Source organism: Phoenix dactylifera, unplaced genomic scaffold (genome assembly GCF_009389715.1).
Source record: "Phoenix dactylifera cultivar Barhee BC4 unplaced genomic scaffold, palm_55x_up_171113_PBpolish2nd_filt_p 000222F, whole genome shotgun sequence".
In the NCBI taxonomy this organism is placed as follows: domain Eukaryota; kingdom Viridiplantae; phylum Streptophyta; class Magnoliopsida; order Arecales; family Arecaceae; genus Phoenix; species Phoenix dactylifera.
Window position 1 is genome coordinate 801690 of NW_024067730.1, and position 18445 is coordinate 820134.

At 39.1% G+C, this 18445-nt stretch overlaps 2 protein-coding genes across 2 annotated transcripts; both read left to right on the forward strand.

Moving 5' to 3' along the window:
• The first annotated feature begins 7966 nt into the window (after window positions 1–7966).
• Window positions 7967–8605, forward strand: LOC103697381. The gene has a single exon (XM_008779221.1). The coding sequence runs from the start codon at window positions 7967–7969 to the stop codon at window positions 8603–8605; it is 639 nt and encodes a 212-aa protein (XP_008777443.1).
• Window positions 8606–13181: 4576 nt separating this feature from the next.
• On the forward strand, window positions 13182–17650 carry LOC113461325 (fasciclin-like arabinogalactan protein 8). Its single transcript, XM_039117445.1, has 2 exons — window positions 13182–17145; window positions 17237–17650. The coding sequence occupies exon 1, from the start codon at window positions 13368–13370 to the stop codon at window positions 14013–14015; it is 648 nt and encodes a 215-aa protein (XP_038973373.1). The 5' UTR covers window positions 13182–13367; the 3' UTR covers window positions 14016–17145; window positions 17237–17650.
• Window positions 17651–18445: the final 795 nt, after the last annotated feature.

The following is an 18445-nucleotide window of genomic DNA, read 5'->3' on the forward strand; positions in this document are numbered from 1 at the left end:
GGGGAGGGAGGAGGAGGCTCTACATGTGTCTCACCTTGTGGAGACACTGTAGAAGGCTCTGTAGCAACTCTATCCGCACGGGTGGTCCGTGAAACCCTCCCGGATCGCTTGGCTACGGCTCTTTTGGATCCCATTTCTTCAAGATCTTGATCTAATCTACTATTTGGAGATGATTGGAAGAGATTTGAGAGTGGAGAATAGAGTTTTCGGAAGAGGACAAAGAGAATACAGTGCCCTAGATAGCTCACGGGTCCCCCTTTTAACAGTGGGGTCCCGTCGTTGGGTCGACCCTAGATTTTTCTTGGGTCGACTCAACGTTGGGTCGACCCCATTCTTGGTTGGGTCGACCCAAGTTCAGAAATTTTTCTTTCTCTTCCTTTTCCCTTAAAAAAAAATTTCTTTTCTTCCAATCCTTACAAATTCTTACTGGGACAATGATACATGAGTTAGAAATTTATAGATGACTAGTTTGACTAATGTTTCATGGGTTTTTAGAAATGGGAGGAGAGTATCATGATACGGCTTGCTCCTTTTTATATCTCCTCAATCAAAAGGATCACATATGCCTAATTCCCTCCTTAGCATGCAAAATCTATCTAGGTTTTGTGAATATGTCAGCTAATTGTTTCTCAGTACATACATGCTCAATACATATGTTTCCATTTTGCACATGATCTCTAATAAAATGATATCTTATTTCAATGTGTTTGGCTTTAGAGTGCTGAACCGAATTTTTAGTAAGGTTGATGGCACTAGTATTATCACACTTTATAGGAATGTTATTTAGTTTAACTCCATAGTCCTCTAGTTGTTGCTTAAGCCATAGTACTTGAGCACAACAACTGCCGGCAGCTATATATTCAGCTTCAGCCGTTGACAGTGCTACTGAATTCTGTTTTTTGCTAAACCATGATACTAAGTTATTTCCTAAAAATTGACATGTTCCACTAGTGCTCTTCCTATCTAATTTGCATCCAGCAAAATCTGCACCTGAGAAGGCAAGCAAATCTAGACAGGAGTCTCTTGAGTACCATAATCTTATGTTTGTAGTTCCTCTTAAATATCTAAGGATTCTTTTAACAGCACTTAAGTGTGACTTCTTAGGATCTGATTGGTATCTAGCACATATTCCCACACTAAACACTATGTCTGGTCTACTAGCAGTAAGGTAGAGTAAGGATCCAATTAATTCTCTATAAAGCTTCATATCAATACTTTTTCCTTTCTCATCTTTGTCTAGCTTACTAGTGGGATTCATTGGGGTGCCTACTCCCTTGTGATTTTCATTCCCAAACTTCTTTAATATTTCCTTTGTATACTTAGTTTGATGAATGAAGATACCTTCTTTAGTTTGTTTGATTTGTAACCCGAGAAAGAAATTTAGTTCTCCCATTAAACTCATCTCGAATTCTCCTTGCATTAAATTAGCAAACTCTTTGCAAAGATTGTCATCTGTGGCACCAAAAATTATGTCATCTACATATATTTGTACCACTAGCAGATTTTTGTCTTCTCTTTTAAGAAGAAGTGTTTTGTCTACATTTTCTCTATTGAAATCATTATTCAGTAGAAATTTGCTTAGTCGATCATACCAAGCCCTAGGTGCTTGTTTTAGTCCATATAATGCCTTATGTAGTCTAAACACATGATTTGGCAATTCATGATTTTCAAAACTAAGAGGTTGCTCTACATATACCTCTTCCTCTATAAAACCGTTTAAGAAGACACTTTTTACATCCATTTGATACAACTTGAAATCCATGAAACATGCAAAAGTTAGAAGTAACCTAATAGCCTCTAATCTAGCCACGGGAGCATATGTTTTCTTAAAGTCTATCCCTTCTTCTTGATTGTATCCCTTAGCTACAAGTCTAGCTTTATTTCTTATAACTACCCCATTTTCATCTAATTTATTTCTAAAGATCCATTTTGTTCCAATTACAGAGTTATGCTTTGGTCTCTCAGTTAATGTTCATACATTACTTCTTTTGAATTGATTTAATTCTTCTTGCATAGCATTTATCCAATTGGTATCTTTTTCAGCTTCTTTATAAGTCTTAGGTTCTAACTGTGAAACAAAAGTAAGATAATCATTTAAATTTCTAAGAGAGGATCGAGTTCTTACCCCTTGAGATGGATCACCAATGATTAAGTCTTTAGGGTGTCCATATGCATATCTCCATTCCTTTGGCAAGTCTTGAGATTGTGGTGGCACGCGATCATTTTTCTTATCTTGATTCGGCACGTCATCAAGATTCAATTTTTCAAAGTTAATAATTCCTGCATCATCATCAAGGATATTTTCTTTCCTAGCAGACTCACTATCAGACTCATCAAATATGATATTAACTGACTCTTCGACTACAAGAGTTCTTTTATTAAACACTCTGTATGCCCTGCTAGATGTGGAGTATCCTAAGAAGATACCTTCATCTGACTTGGCATCAAATTTACTTAGATCCTCCTTGCCATTGTTTAAAATGAAACATGTACATCCAAATACTCTAAGATATTTAGCGGTTGGTTTCTTATTCTTCCAAAGTTCATAAGGAGTTTTCTTGGTTATAGGTCGTATTAAAACCCGATTTAGAATATGGCAAGCAGTGCTTATAGCTTCAGCTCAAAAGTACTTTGGAAGATTTGACTCGCACAACATTGTGCGTGCCATTTCTGCCAAGGTCCTATTTTTCCGTTCAACAACCCTATTTTGTTGAGGCGTTCTAGGTGTTGAAAATTGATGTGAGATACCATTTTCATTACAAAATTCTTCAAAGTGTTGATTTTCAAATTCAGTTCCATGATCATTTCGAATTGCTATTAAGGTGAGCTTCTTTTCATTTATGATATTATTATAATGTTTCAAGAATGCTGAAAATGCTTCATTCTTATGTGCCAAAAATGAAACCCATGTATATCTTGAAAAATCATCTACTATAACTAGTCCATACTTCTTCCCTCCTAGACTCGCAGTTCTAGTGGGTCCAAATAGATCTATATGTATGAGTTCAAAAGGCCTAGTCGTTGATACTATATTCTTTGATTTGAAGGATGATTTTGTTTGTTTTCCTAATGAGCATGGTCCACAAATTTTGTCCTTTTCAAAGATCAATTTTGGCATATCTTTTATTAATTCCTTCTTGACTAGTTTTGATATTAAATCCATACTAGCATATCATAGTCTACGATGCCAAAGCCAACTTGTTTCATTTTTCTTTTCTTCATTAGTAATTAAACATAATCCATTTTTCTTGCCTAATTCATGAAGATCTACCATGTAAATATTTCTTTGCCTTTGTCCTATAAGTACAATGCTATTATCTTTAGGATTTGTGATTATGCATACTGATGCTTCAAATGTGACTTTAAACCCTTTATCATAAAATTGGCTTATGCTAAGTAGGTTATGTTTCAAACCATTAACTAATAAGACATTTTCTATGAAGGTAGATGGAGTAATGAAAATTTTACCCTTTCCAATGATAAACCCTTTTCCATTGTCTCCATAGGTTACTACTCCACCCTTCTTAGACTCCAAGGTGATAAATTGGTCTACGTCACCGGTCATGTGTCTTGAACAGCCGCTATCTAGATACTATCGTTTATCCACCTTATTAGCTGCAAGACACCCCTGCAATCAAGATCAAGAATGAGCTTTAGGTACCCAAACTAAGTTGGGTCCTTTAGGGTTAGTACTTGATGTTCCTTTTGGAACCCAACTTTCTTGGATTTAAGCTTATAATTGTTACTCAATTTGTTGTAGCTAGACTTTCTATAGTTACATTCATATGCTTTATGTCCTAATTTATTGCAACAATGACAAGTTATATTTTCATTTTTAGCTTTTACAAATATGTTCTTTAAGTATTTTTGTTTTCTATTTGTTTTATATCCTAATCCAGCTTTATCATATACAGCTTTTTGACTATAAAGAATCATATTTAATTTGGTTGAGCTAAGTGTAAACTTGTCTACTAAGGATTTATATTTTTCAGCATCTTCTTTTAACTTGACATTTTCAGCAATTATATTCTTGGTTTCATTTGTGAGTCTCCTACTTAATGTTTCATAATTATTAGATAGTTTCAGCTTATCTTTGATAAGGGATTGATTTTCTTCTTTTAGAACTTTATTTTTATTGATCAGTTTTTTGTGTTCTTCCATGAGTTCTAAAAATGTATCATGTAATTCATCAACAGTAAAATCACATTCAAGTTCAGAATCTACCTCATCGTCATTGGCCATATGGCAGATTTGGGCCGTCTCTTGATGATCTTCCTCTTCCGAACTTGACTCCTCACTTTCACTCCATTCAGCCATGAAGTTCTTCTTCTTAAGTTTCCTTGCCATCCACTTTAATTCCGGGCAATCTATCTTAAAATGCCCGGGCTTGTTACACTCATAACAAATTGGTGTTTTCTTTTCTTTCTCTTTGTCCTTACCCTTTTCTTTGCTTGAGCTACCTTTGAAGAAGGGTTTCTTTTTATGAAATCTCTTCTTACCTCTCATAAATTTTTTGAATTTTCTTCCAAGCATAGCCATTCCTTCTTCATCAAGTTCATCATCATTATCAGATTCTTCCGATTCAGTTTCTTGTTTTGGAGTGGTAGACTTTAGGGCAATGGTCTTTCTTCTCTTGACCTCATCTTCTGAATTTTGCCTCATAGTCAACTCATGGGTCATGAGTGATCCTAGAAGTTTCTCCAATTGCAGTGTATTGAGGTCCTTTGCTTCCTGAATTGCGGTTACCTTGGCCTCCCAAACTTTTGGTAGAGACTTGAGAATTTTTCGCACCAATTCAGAGTTAGTATAAGACTTTCCTAGACTCTTTAGCCCATTTATGATTTCCGTGAAATGAGTAAACATTTCAGTTATGGACTCAGTGGATTCCATTTTAAACAACTCATACTTATGTACTAATATGTTTATCTTTGACTCCTTAACTTGATTAGTTCCTTCATGTGTGACCTCAAGTTTATCCCAAATTTCTTTTGCGGAGATGCATGTAGATATTCTATTGAATTCACTTACATCTAGTAAGCAGTAAAGTACATTTATTGTTTTAGCATTTAATTGTGCTAGTCTTCTATCATTCTCATTCCAATCCATTCTGGTTTGGGAATGATAGTGCCCTCTATACTAATTGTGGGTGTGTGAGGTCCTCTAATTATAATATACCACATTTCATAGTCTAGAGCTTGAATGAATATCCTCATCCTAGCTTTCCAGTATGTGTAATTAGTGCCATTAAATAGAGGAGGTTTATTTGTGGATTGCCCCTCACTCATAGAACATCCCACTTGGGTTGTCATGATCTTTGTCTCTTGATTGTGAGATCAACAAATACTATATGAGCACCTCGCTCTGATACCACTTGTTGCCCAAGGTGACAAGCCAAGAGGGGGGGTGAATTGGTTTCTCTTCTTACCTCTGTCAATTGATGAGTGAGTGAAATTAGAACAATGTACAATACAAACACACAAGAAGTATAGTGGTTCGGTGCTCTCCTAAGCACCTACGTCCACTCCCCAAGCGACCCCTTGGGAATTCACTATAATCCCGTGGATTACAGTTGGATTGTTTTCCGGGCTCACAATCCAAAAACCTTTACACTTTGGTTTTCCGGGATCACCAAGAACCTATGTTGGTTTTACGGGCTCACCAACGAACCTTCACAATTGGTTTTACGGGTTCACCAATAAACCTACACCGTTGGTTTTGCGGGCTTACCAACAAACTTTTACAAGGTGATTAATAAAAAGAAAGAAGAAAGTTGAAGCTCCTAGATGAGCATATATAACATATATAAGCTACAAAGAAGAGTTTAGAGAATAGTTATCGCTTGATGAGACTTCTCTCTTCTTTGTCAAGAATGCTTCACTCTTCAAGGGTGGATGGAGCTCTTAATATCTCTTGGAATCTGCTCAACCACTTTCTTTTGACTCTTGAATGAAGCACTTGGATGAAGAAGATTAGGGCACTTGTCTTTCTTGTGTAAGCTTTGATATTTTTCAAAAGGATGTTTCCTCTGATGAATAGTGTCACTTTAAATAGTTTCCTTCATCCATTGGACAAGCCCCAATGGTTAGAATTCAAAAACTAGCCGTTACTCACTGTTGGGAGGTCAAAAAGTACTTCTGCAGAACTAGCCGTTATGCTTCTGCCCGTGCTTGGGTCGACTCAACTTTTACTGGGGTCGACCCAACTTTCACTTGGGTCGACTCAACTTTTACTGGGGTCGACCCTCTCAGAACCACAGAACCTTGCATTTCAGCCTTCCTTCACTTGGGTCGACTCAAGGTTCAGTTGGGTCGACTCAACTTTCACTTGGGTCGACCCTCTCAGGGTTTCCAGAGAACCTATTTTTGAATGTCATTGCCTTTGGGTCGACTCATGTTAACTTGGGGTCGACTCAAGTTTGGGTCGACTCAAGTTTCATTTGGGTCGACCCTCTCAGGGTTTCCAGAGAACTGTTTTCTTGAGGCTTGAGGATTGGGTCGACTCATCCTTTTCTTGGGTCGACCCAAGTACTGTTCATCCGTGCCATTTTTGCAGAAGTGTGCCAGATGGTTTCTTGATGTGCCGGAATCGACTCAATCAATCTTGGGGTCGACTCAATCCACACTTTGCTGCAACTTAAGGTTAGATTCATCCATATAATCAATGAAATAACCTTTAAACAATTTTGAATATATGTCATGGTAGTGCTACATACTCCAAACAATGAAAATTACTATTGTCCACTTAAAAGTATGTTTCACTTGAAACTTTGCCGAATTAGAATTTAGAATTCACTATCTCTTTCCTATCACAAATTTTATCTCATTAATAATCATTGAAATACATCTTAATCTCATTATACTAATGTATCGAGAGTGACAGACTTATTAATGATGTATCGAATTAACTTGTAATATACTCTTAATCATTGTATTAATCATCAAAATACCACTATCATCCTCAAAAAGACCACCCAAAATGATGCTATTTCTATAATTATTATGCCATTATACACCATATTCTTCTCACCTCGGATAATTTCCTTAAACTACTTCTAGGATCTTGAAATTCTCATCTATCTACTTTCAGATTAGGTGTAATATCTCTTTTCCATCGCATTATAAAATTCTTATTTTTGTTCTCCAGTGCAGTATCTATAGATGGAATATTACTTGTGACAGCATTCTATCACAAATTTTGTGAAGGTTGCAATGTTGATTAGGCTTTATCCTTCCATCGGCAGAGTTTCGCATATAACTTGCCTATCTGGATGATTCATTATACAGTTTGCACCAAGATGGTGCGTGTTCGGTTGTTGACAAACTGATACACTCTTTTATAGGGAAACAGTCATTTAATTTTTCACTCCATAGTGCTGTAATTGTCTTCACTTCTCTTGATTTGCTGTCAATTAGAACTAAGTAATTTTGAGTTTTTAGAAATATCATTCCCTTATAAGGATACTCTCTTCCTATGTTATTTGTCATTTGGTTTCAGTAGTTTCTATGGATTATGCCATGCTGTCTGGGGTAGCACGGTTACAAATGGTCATCATTTCTGAGAAAACAGTTGGTTATTAAACTTGTTATTTAATATTAGTAACTTATGGTTTTATTTTGTAATTGCATTTTAGTCATGTGGGAGTTACATGTCTTTTGGGTTTTTAGTCATGTGGGAGTTATATGGAGTTATAAGGGATTTATTTAGAGGGAGTTGTTTGAGATTTATTTGGGGTTATGAATGATGTAATGACCAATTCAATTAGGAAGATTAAAAGACCATCTAATGATGCCTACAAATATCCATGTACTCTAGTTGTTTTTTAAGAAAAAATAAGTGGAATACCAGTTATTCATGTGTGCCTAAAATCCTCTCCACTTTTCTTCCATAGAATAATTTGTGAGTGTGAATCCTCTTGATTTCCAACAAAGTGGTATCAGAGCCAAGACTTTTCTTGTGAGAAAGAGTGATGGCAAATGGAATGCTTCCGTTTCTTATGCCGCGGTTCACCAAGGATAACTATGAAAATTGGTGTATCCGTATGAAGGCAATCTTGGGATCTCAAGATTTGTGGAAGATCGTTGACAAAGGCTACATGGAATCGGAGAATGAAGATTCCTTGACTCCAGCTCAAAAGGAGTCCTTACAAGCCACAAGAAAGAAGGATCGGAAGGCCATCATGATCATCCATCAATGTTTGGATGATGGCATGCTACAACGAGTTGCTAATGCAACTTCTTCGAAGCAAACTTGGGAGATTCTCCAAAACTCCTATCAAGGAGTTGACAAAGTCAAGAAGATTTGTCTTCAATCTTTGCGTGGTGAATTTGAGGCCTTACATATGAAAGAATCCGAATCAATCTCGGATTACTCTTCAAGGGTGTTGACCGTCGTAAATCAACTAAGGAGGTACGGCGAAAATGTGAGTGATACGAGGGTTATTGAAAAAATCCTTCGTTCACTGGATCCCAAGTTCAATTTTATTGTTGTAGCCATTGAAGAGTCCAAAGATCTAGACTCCATGACAATCGATCAACTCATGGGGTCACTACAAGCTCATGAAGAGAAGGTTGTCAAGAAACAAGGGACTTTAGAGCAAATGTTATAAACAAAAGTCTCTTTGAAAGAAAAAGAAGATCGTAGTTGGAAAGGCGAAAGAGGTCGTGGACGTAGAAATGGACGTGGTAGAGGAAGAGGTGGTCGTGGATCATCCAACAAAGAAGAAAAGAAGCAAGAATGGTATCAATCAAGAGGACGTGGAAGAGGAAACAATTCGAGATCAAATGGAGGGAGGTATGATAAATCTCAAATTCGTTGCTATAATTGTCAAAAATATGGTCATTTTGCTTCGGAGTGTAGAAGTTCTTCTCAAAATACCGAAGAAGCTAACTATGTTGAAAATGAAGAGACGGAGCAAACTTTGTTGTTGGCATGCAAAGGAGAAAAAAATGGAGATCATGATTTATGGTATCTTGACAATGCGGCTAGCAACCACATGTGCGGTGACAAAAGCAAATTTGTGGAGTTGGATGAAACTGCAAGCGGTAATGTGGTTTTTGGAGATTCTTCCAAAGTATCGATCAAGGGGAAAGGTACAATTTTGATTCGCTTGAGAAATGGTGATCATCAATTTATTGCTAATGTTTTCTATGCCCAAGCATGAAAAATAATATTTTGAGCTTAGGACAACTCTTAGAGAAAGGCTATGATATTCAAATGAAAGATCCTAGTCTTTCGATAAGAGATCAAAACGGAAGTTTAGTGGCCAAAGTTAAAATGACAAGAAACCGCATGTTTTTGCTCAACCTTCAAATCGTTGTTGCTAAATACTTGAAAGCTTGTGTTGAAGATCCAAATTGGCTTTGGCACTTGAGGCTTGGGCACTTGAATTTTGATGGGCTAGAATTATTGGCCAAGAAGGATATGGTGAATGGGTTGCCTTTTATTGACCACCCAAATCAACTTTGTGAAGGATGTCTCTTTGGCAAGCAATCAAGGAAAAGCTTTCCAAAAGAAGCCAGCACAAGAGCAAGAGAACCACTACAACTTGTTCATTCAGATGTTTGTGGTCCATTCAATCCACCATCTTTTGGTAAGAACAAGTACTTTCTCTTATTTATTGATGACTTTAGCCGGAAAACTTGGGTGTATTTTCTTAAAGAAAAATCGGAGGTGTTTGAAGCATTTAAAAGATTCAAGGCACTTGTTGAGAAACAAAGTGGTTTTGATATAAAGGCTATACGATCCGATAGAGGAGGTGAGTTCCCATCAAATGCTTTCAAAAATTTTTGTGAAGAAAATGGAATTCACCATCCTTTAACGGTTCCAAGATCCCCGCAACAAAATGGGGTTGCGGAGAGAAAAAATAGAACCATCCTTAATATGGTTCGGAGTATGTTAAAAAGCAAGAATATGCCCAAAGATTTTTGGGCCGAAGCCGTTAATTGTGCAGTGTACTTATCCAACTGGTGTCCTACTAAGAGTGTGCCAAATCAAACACCACAAGAAGCATGGAGTGGAAGAAGACCAAGTGTCTATCATTTGCGTGTTTTTGGAAGCATAGCCTATGCACATGTGCTGGATGAAAAGCGCTCCAAGCTAGATATCAAGAGTGAAAAATTGGTCTTCATCGGTTATGATGCAAGGTCCAAGGGCTACAAGTTGTACAATCCAAGAAGTCACAAGATCATCACTAGTAGAGATGTTGAATTTGATGAAGCAAGTTCATGGGATTGGAATTCTCCAAAAGAAGAGTATGACTTTTTTCCTTTCTTTGAAGAGGTGGAGCCCCTTTCTCCACCTTCAACACCTCCATCATCCGCTCAAGTGCAATCATCTCCATCATCAAGTGAGGCAAGTTCAAGTGAAGGACCAAGAGGCACAAGGAGTCTTCAAGACATATATGATGCCATGGATGAGGTAACGAAAAGATTAAGTGATTTAACACTTTTTTGTCTTTTTGCCGGTAGTGAACCTCTAAGCTTTGAAGAAGCAACTCACGACAAGAAGTGGAGAGATGCTATGAATGAAGAAATCAAAGCCATAGAGAAGAATGAAACTTGGGAGCTCACCACTCTTCCGGAAAGGCAAAAGGCAATCAGAGTCAAATGGGTGTACAAGCAAAGAAGAATTCAAGAGGAGAAGTCGAGAGGCACAAGGCAAGACTTGTTGTCAAGGGATACAACCAAAGGCCTGGGATCGATTATGATGAGGTATTTGCACCCGTTGCTCGTTTGGAAACTGTTAGATTAATTATTTCTTTGGCGGCACAAAACAATTGGAGAATCCATCAAATGGATGTGAAGTCCGCTTTTTTGAATGGTTTTCTTGAAGAAGAGGTTTATGTGAAACAACCTTTGGGATATATTGTGAAAGGGCAAGAAGACAAAGTTTTGAAATTAAAAAAAGCCTTGTATGGCTTGAAGCAAGCACCAAGAGCTTGGAATACCAAAATTGACAAGTATTTTCAAGACAACAAGTTCACCAAATATCCTTATGAGCATGCTCTTTACACAAAGGTCAATGATAATGGAGATATATTCGTGGTTTGCTTGTATGTAGATGACTTGATTTTTACCGGCAACAATTCTATTATGTTTGAAGAATTCAAGCAAGCTATGTCTCAAGAGTTTGAGATGACGGACATTGGCCTTATGGCTTACTACCTTGGCATTGAAGTGAAGCAAATGGAAGATGGAATGTTCATCTCTCAAGAAGGTTATGCTAAAGAAGTTCTCAAAAGGTTCAAGATGGATGATAGCAATTCGGTGAGCACCCTCCTGGAATGTGGAGTCAAATTATCAAGATATGAAGATGGAGAAAAGGTAGATCCTACATTCTTTAAAAGTCTTGTTGGAAGTTTAAGATATTTAACTTGCACAAGGCCGGATATTCTATTTGGGGTTGGCTTGTTAGTCGGTATATGGAAGCTCCTACTTCATCCCATTTGAAGGTGGCCAAGAGAATTCTCCGCTACATCAAAGGTACCTTTAATTATGGTCTAATCTATTCATTTGTTGATAACTTCACACTTGTTGGATATAGTGATAGTGATTGGGCCGGAGATGTGGATGAAAGAAAAAGTACGACGGGATATGTTTTCTTTATGGGAAGTGCGGCTTTTACATGGTCTTCAAAATAGCAACCTATTGTGATACTTTCTACTTGTGAAGCGGAGTATGTTGCCATCTCAAGTTGTGTTTGTCAAGCTATTTGGCTAAGGTATTTGTTGAAGGAGCTTCATATGTTACAAGAAGAACCAACGGAGATTTTTGTGGACAACAAATCAGCAATAGCATTAGCCAAGAATCCGGTGTTTCATGAGCGAAGCAAGCATGTCGATACAAAGTATCATTTCATTAGAGAATATATGGCTAAGAAGGAAGTGAAGCTCTAGTACATGAAGTCTCAAGATCAAATTGCCGATATTTTCACTAAGCCCCTCAAGAGTGAAACATTTTGCAAGTTAAGGAGTTTGCTTGGAGTTGCAAAACCAAGTTTAAGGGAGGGTGTTGGTTATTAAACTTGTTTTTTAATATTAGTAACTTATGGTTTTATTTTGTAATTGCATTTTAGTCATATGGGAGTTACATGTCTTTTGGGTTTTTAGTCATGTGGGAGTTACATAGAGTTATAAGGGATTTATTTAGAGGGAGTTATTTGAGATTTATTTGGGGTTATGAATGGTGTAATGACCAATTCAATTAGAAAGGTTAAAAGACCATCTAATGATGCCTATAAATATCCATGTACTCTAGTTGTTTTTTAAGAAAAAATAAGTGGAATACAAGTTATTCATGTGTGCCTAAAATCCTCTCCACTTTTCTTCCATAGAATAATTTGTGAGTGTGAATCCTCTTGATTTTTAACAAAAACCAGCCCAGGTATATTTTGCAATGGCAACTTTGTGGAAATTACTGAAGCTTTTTAATGCAACCACTTTGATATGTTACTCTGTTTGCTCTTCATCTTCCCATCTTTCAGTAAAAGGTAATCCAGCACATATATTAGCAAGTGGATGTGATAGCCTTTGCATGCTGGTAAGTGTTGTTTGCTTGTTTTCAAATTTAAATGGGCCTTTTAAGTAATACGGATCCAGTAAATCTTAGTTAGAATTAGTCAATGCCATTTTAGCAGAACCAAAACAATCCACAAAACAGCTTTTAAAAAATGAAAATGCTCATATCAATATTTTTTCGTAATTTAATATGATGATTTTTAATAAAATATGGTAGCACAAGGTAATGTAAAAGGTTCTCACATTGATAGCTCAAGTCTCTTAGGCATTGCATCAATTCTGGAATCTATCTTCAAATCCCAAAGCCACTCTGATGTTTGGTTCACAAGAATGAAGAATTGGAATTGGAATTGGAATGGAACATGACTAGAAGACGGGGAGATAGAATCAGGATTCTAATCCCTTTTTTGAAAGCAAAACAAAGGAATGCTTGGAAAAGAAATATTAAATTAAATGCTAATATTTGTTTAGCTATTTACCAAAATATATCAATTTTATATTAATTATTAACTAAGGAAAATTTTGTTACCAATCACAATAGTTCTTTTGGGGGACTTTCTATTGTATTACATAGCTATATGATGAACTTTTTAAGTAACAATCATTATACTATTATAATTGTCAGTATTTTACATTTTCATATTTACTTTGTTATTATTTTTGTATATTTTTATTTATATTTTTAGCTTTTTACTTCATTTTTTATTTTTCATTAATTTAATTCGATTTCTGTTGGTGTGCTTTCCTTCTCGTTTGGACATGCCATGAGACCTGTTAGTGGAGTCCTGTTTGGGTGTGCCAGAAGAGAGTGGTAAATAGAGATGGGCATCGGGCTAAGCCTGGCACGGGCGCCATGGACAGACGGGCCGTGCCAGGCTTAGCCTATGGCTCCAAACTCGACTCCTACACCAAGACCGTCCGCGAGGTCCCCTACAACCTCTCTGTCCTTGAGATATCTGCGCCCATCATCTTCCCTGGCCTCCTCGCCGCCCCCTCCGCCGCCTCCTCCAACCTCACCGCCCTTCTCGAGAAGGCCGGCTGCAAGACCTTCGCCTCCCTCCTCGCCTCGTCTGGTGTCCTTAAGATCTTCCAGTCCGCCATGGATAAAGGCCTCACCCTCTTCGCCCCCAACGACGAGGCCTTCAAGGCCTCCGGCGTCCCCGATCTCCACTCTCTCTCCAGCGCCGAGCTCGTCACCCTCCTCCAGTACCACGCCCTCCTCACCTACACCCCCAAATCCTCGCTCAAAACTGCCAAGGGCCGGATCGCCACCATGGCCTCCACTGGCACCGGCAGGTACGACTTCTCCGTCGTCTCCCGCGGCGACGACGTCTCCCTCGACACCTCCCGTGTCGCCAGCACCGCATCTGTCCATTGGTTCAGGCCCTTATGGGCTGTTCCGGGCTGGCCCGCGGGCCGTGCCGTGCTTGGCCTACGAATCGTGCCAGCCCAGGCCCTTATGGGCCGTGCCGGGCTCGGCCCGCGGGCCAGAAATTCTTAACCCAACCCGGCTCCTTTTTATGAGCCGTGCCTAGCACGACCCGTTACTGTAGCAAGCGCTTCATGCCGGGCCGTGCCGGGCCATGGGCGGCCCGGCCCAATGCCCACCTCTAGTGGTAACAGACCAAATGGTGAGAGTAGATGCTTCCGAGTGTGTCACTAGCATCGGATCAACAAGCAAGGTGATGGTGATTGAAGGATGGATAAAAAATAGCATGAGTCCAAGTGCTTGGCTAGGTAGTATAGATCTAAGTTAAGTTATAGCGCTACTCCTAAGGTATGAACTATGGAAAACTAAGATAAGATAAAATATATTGATTTGATTGTCCAAGGATCCTAATACAGAGTACAAATTACTAAAATATAATAATTGTCCATTCCGGTAGTTACTACCCATGCATGGCCTCTACATCTAACGGCTTTAATAACTGACGCTAGTTATCTTCCAGTATATTAACCATCAAATTGATAGCCATATATCATCAGTTTTAGCTTATCCTAACATGACTTGTATTGGTCGTCTCTATTTTGAGCCCATAATACAATTCTTGTACTTGGAAGTATCTCTAAGATCGCTTTGATCATCTCGATCTACTCATATGTATTGGAGTTGATCATGGATAGATCTTGAGCTCTCACCCTCTTTCTTCTATCTGTGCATTCACACTTGGTGAAATTTATTACGGCTAAACTCTATCCAGTTCAGCAAGAGTCACATGACCCTCATCGATTATGAATCATCAAACTTGATCCAAGTGGCACCTGCTCTTGGTGCCACCTAGATTGCTAAGATGGGTGCAAACATTGCTCGTCACATCTTGTTGGCCAATGATCAAGAGACCAACTGAATGTCTGTCATCATCCCTTCGGTACTTGTAGAATAAAATCCCGCAATTATAATCTCGATTTGCCATATGTCTTCCTTCACAGAATACTCTTATGGACTAGAATGGCCCACACATTACTCAAAGGATCTTCCGTGTCCATAGAGATCCGGTGTTATCTTCTGCATTAATGGGGATTTTGGTTTATCTTCTAATAAGGCACACATTATCTCCATAAATAGGCATTGCATCTTTCTCTCGACGCTTATCTTTCTTCCTCCTAACTAGATGATATATAATACTATAACTCCTGACAGCTACTGAAAACTATAACTCCTAGAGAGAGCAAGAGTATCCTACGAACCGCCATCCAATGTTTTCCAAAAAGAGTGGAAGAGACTAAAAATTTGAAAGGCCTATAGAATGGAAACTATCATAGTAAGGCATTATCATTTGTACTGGCCTTTTGGCCAAAACATTTGTGAAATCCCTAACTAGATAATATATAATACTATTTATTTAGTTCGTTTTCAAATCGAATTTATCATTTCGATCTTCAAGCAGCTTTTCGTATAATATTGAGACCCATATTATCCATAATCCACATGAGGATCTTTAATTATATATATTGCTGGGTATTAGGCCAAAGCGATGTCTATATTGTCATGCTGCCTCTTGGCATATAGAGTATGCATCACATAGAGAAGCTCCAAATGCACCCCTTGATAAGGTCGCCCCCCTTGATAAGGTTTCCCCCTAATCCTTGTGATGCAAATTGTTGGTGCTGTAAAGCTATTAAAATTTTGCTCTTTATTCCTGGACAAGCGGTCAAGAATTATTCTCGGCATAGATTTGCTAACTTCACTAGCAATCTTCTACAATTCACTATGACCAATAATCTCAAATATTAACCAAGTATTGACTGAAATATCCTTTGACTGTTCAATTTGACGTAACCTTGCTGGCATGATTTTTGTGCTCCCTTGATTAATGAATTCCAAGAGTTCTATTGAATAATATTCAGCAGTTACCTCTTGATGAGCTGAAACATCAAATTCGGGTTTTTCAGAAACTGTAATACTTCCATGTAAAATTGATTCATCCACCACAAGTATAGGATCAGTTTCCTCTTCGACGGGATAAACTGCAATGGACTGTGGTTGAACCTCAAATTCGGGTTTTTCAGGAACTGCAATACTTCCATGTAAAATTGATTAATCCACCAGAAGGATAGGATCAGTTTCCTCTTCGACAGGATATACGGCAATGGACTGTGGTTGAACATATCAGCTTTTTATTATAGGAACAAGCTTTTTAACTCATTCCGCTATTGAAGCTGTAAATAATTCATACCGCTCCACGAGTGGCCTTAGCACAACGGCCACTTTCTTTGTAGCTACTTTCTTGACTTTCTTTTACAATGGCATGATGGTAGTTACACAGCGTCTTATTGGAACCAATGTGATGATGACTACACAAGATCCCACTGAACGTGCCACTAAGCTTACTAGGCTTACTATTCTTTAGTTGTAATTTGACTATATTAGTGGTCGTATTAAATTATAAAACATGCGACATGGCATATTCTATACTAGTCAATATATCGTACCTTCATTCTTGCTTTCTTCAAATGATTGATCATCCTGTATCACTTTCCCATGATATCCTTAGCTGGCACTTTAGTTTATGGGTACCAACAATCCTACTACCTTCCCTATGAATATGAATAATGTCTTTTACATTTTAGGAAGTTTTTGGAAAGAACAGGAAAAGCCATAAAAAATTTAAAGGGGAATGCTTACTAGTGCTCCATCAAGATGTAACAAATCTAAAAGAAAACTGCAAGTAAAATAAAAGTTATTGGGGAGAATACAATGACATTCTCCTCATAAATGATTATGCCTCAAATCCAAAATGGTAAAATGATTATGATGTTTGGTGACATTTTGACGCAATTATGTGAAAATTCTTGAAAACCTGTCTTATCTCTCCTAATCTCCAACTATATCAAGGTGGCAGACTGCTTTACTGTACATTTTTTAGTCTCTTTTTTTGGAATTATTCCCACTCTAAAAAGTAATACTCCTTTATCAATGGATGAGCCGAAGGAGACAAGAAAAAAGGAAGAGTATGAGCCAAAGGATTCAACTAGAATTAGAAGAAAGGGCGTCTCACTGAAATGTAGCAATTGCCTACAATGGGGGCATAATTTTAGCACTTGCAGAGGGTCCAGGAAGGAGAAGGTAGAGAGGAAGGTTCAGGGAAGTAGATCTAGTTAATCTAGTTGAGACAGCAGCCAAGTGGGTGGTAAAAGAGAGAGAACAAGTATTACTATTACTGTCACTCAGCCACTATTACTGTAATGGACTAATGGTTCATATTTGGTTTATTGTTTCAGGTCAGAGAGGTTCCTCGCTCTCAGAGACCATCCAAGAAGAGAGCTGTTTGCTCCCAGCCAGCAGCAGCCTCCCTGCCAGCACCCTCACAGCCAGCAGAAACCTCCCAGCCATCACCCTTGCAGCCAGCAGAAACCTCCCAGCCATCACCCTTGCAGCCAGCAGAAACCTCCCAGCCATCATCCTCACAGCCAGCAGCAGTCTTCCAGCCAACACCCTCATAGCCATCATTATGTTCTTGTATACATGGTGTCTGACAGTATGTTTGTCCTACAGCTATTATGGTAGAGAGGAGAGAGGATTCTGTTTTGGTGTACATCGTGATACTTTTGATTGTAATACGTTGTGATACTTTTGGTGTACATTATGATATATTCTAATGCCTTTGTCGTACAATGAATGATGAATTTTGTTTTGATTCTGTTTAGATTCTTCTATTTTGAATTATTTGTGATATAGCAAGTGCAACAGGTTTCCAAGTGTTTTGATTCTTCTCTAGTGATTCTATTTTGAATGTTAGGTATCAGTTGATTATCTGGAAGGAATCCAAGTGTAGTTATGCAGATATATTTCTACAGTCTGGATCTACTAGGTGGTGAGGTTCCTCCTAATTCACCTCACCAAATCAGCCAAATCTTGAAGGCCAAGGCGGAGCAAGAGCAAGGCTCATGTCCGCCCAAAGGCCTTCTTTCATTCCTTGGGGCACAACCGAGGTTCGGCCATCCTTGGCAAGCAAGGGCTGGACCATTGGCAACACCGACTGGGCACAGCAGTGGCGCGCCCAAGGCCGCAGACCTTCGGCTGGGGCGCCACTGCAACCGAGACATCCGACAGGCCACAAGGACCAAGCGCAAGGCAAATCCATTGGCCGGCAGGGCCAAACCAGAATTCCAGCTGCGCGCAAGGATTGGACGCCTTTGGTCCAAGCCATTGCGCGCGCACACCAGCAAGCCATCAATATCCGGACGGGCACAGGCGCGGCCAAGGCAAGCCCAGCACAAGCCAAGGCACGCGCAAGCCACAGAGGGCCAACCGACAGCAGCGGGCCGCGCGCGCCAAGGCACAGCAGGCACGCGGGCAAGAGGCAACCAACGGGCGGCAACCGCCGCGCGCCCAGGGAGCGCCGTGCGCAAGGGCCCTTGGCGCCAAAGACCGTCGCGCGCACAGGCCTGGAGCAACGGCCGGCAACCGGCAGCGCGCGCGGGCCCTTG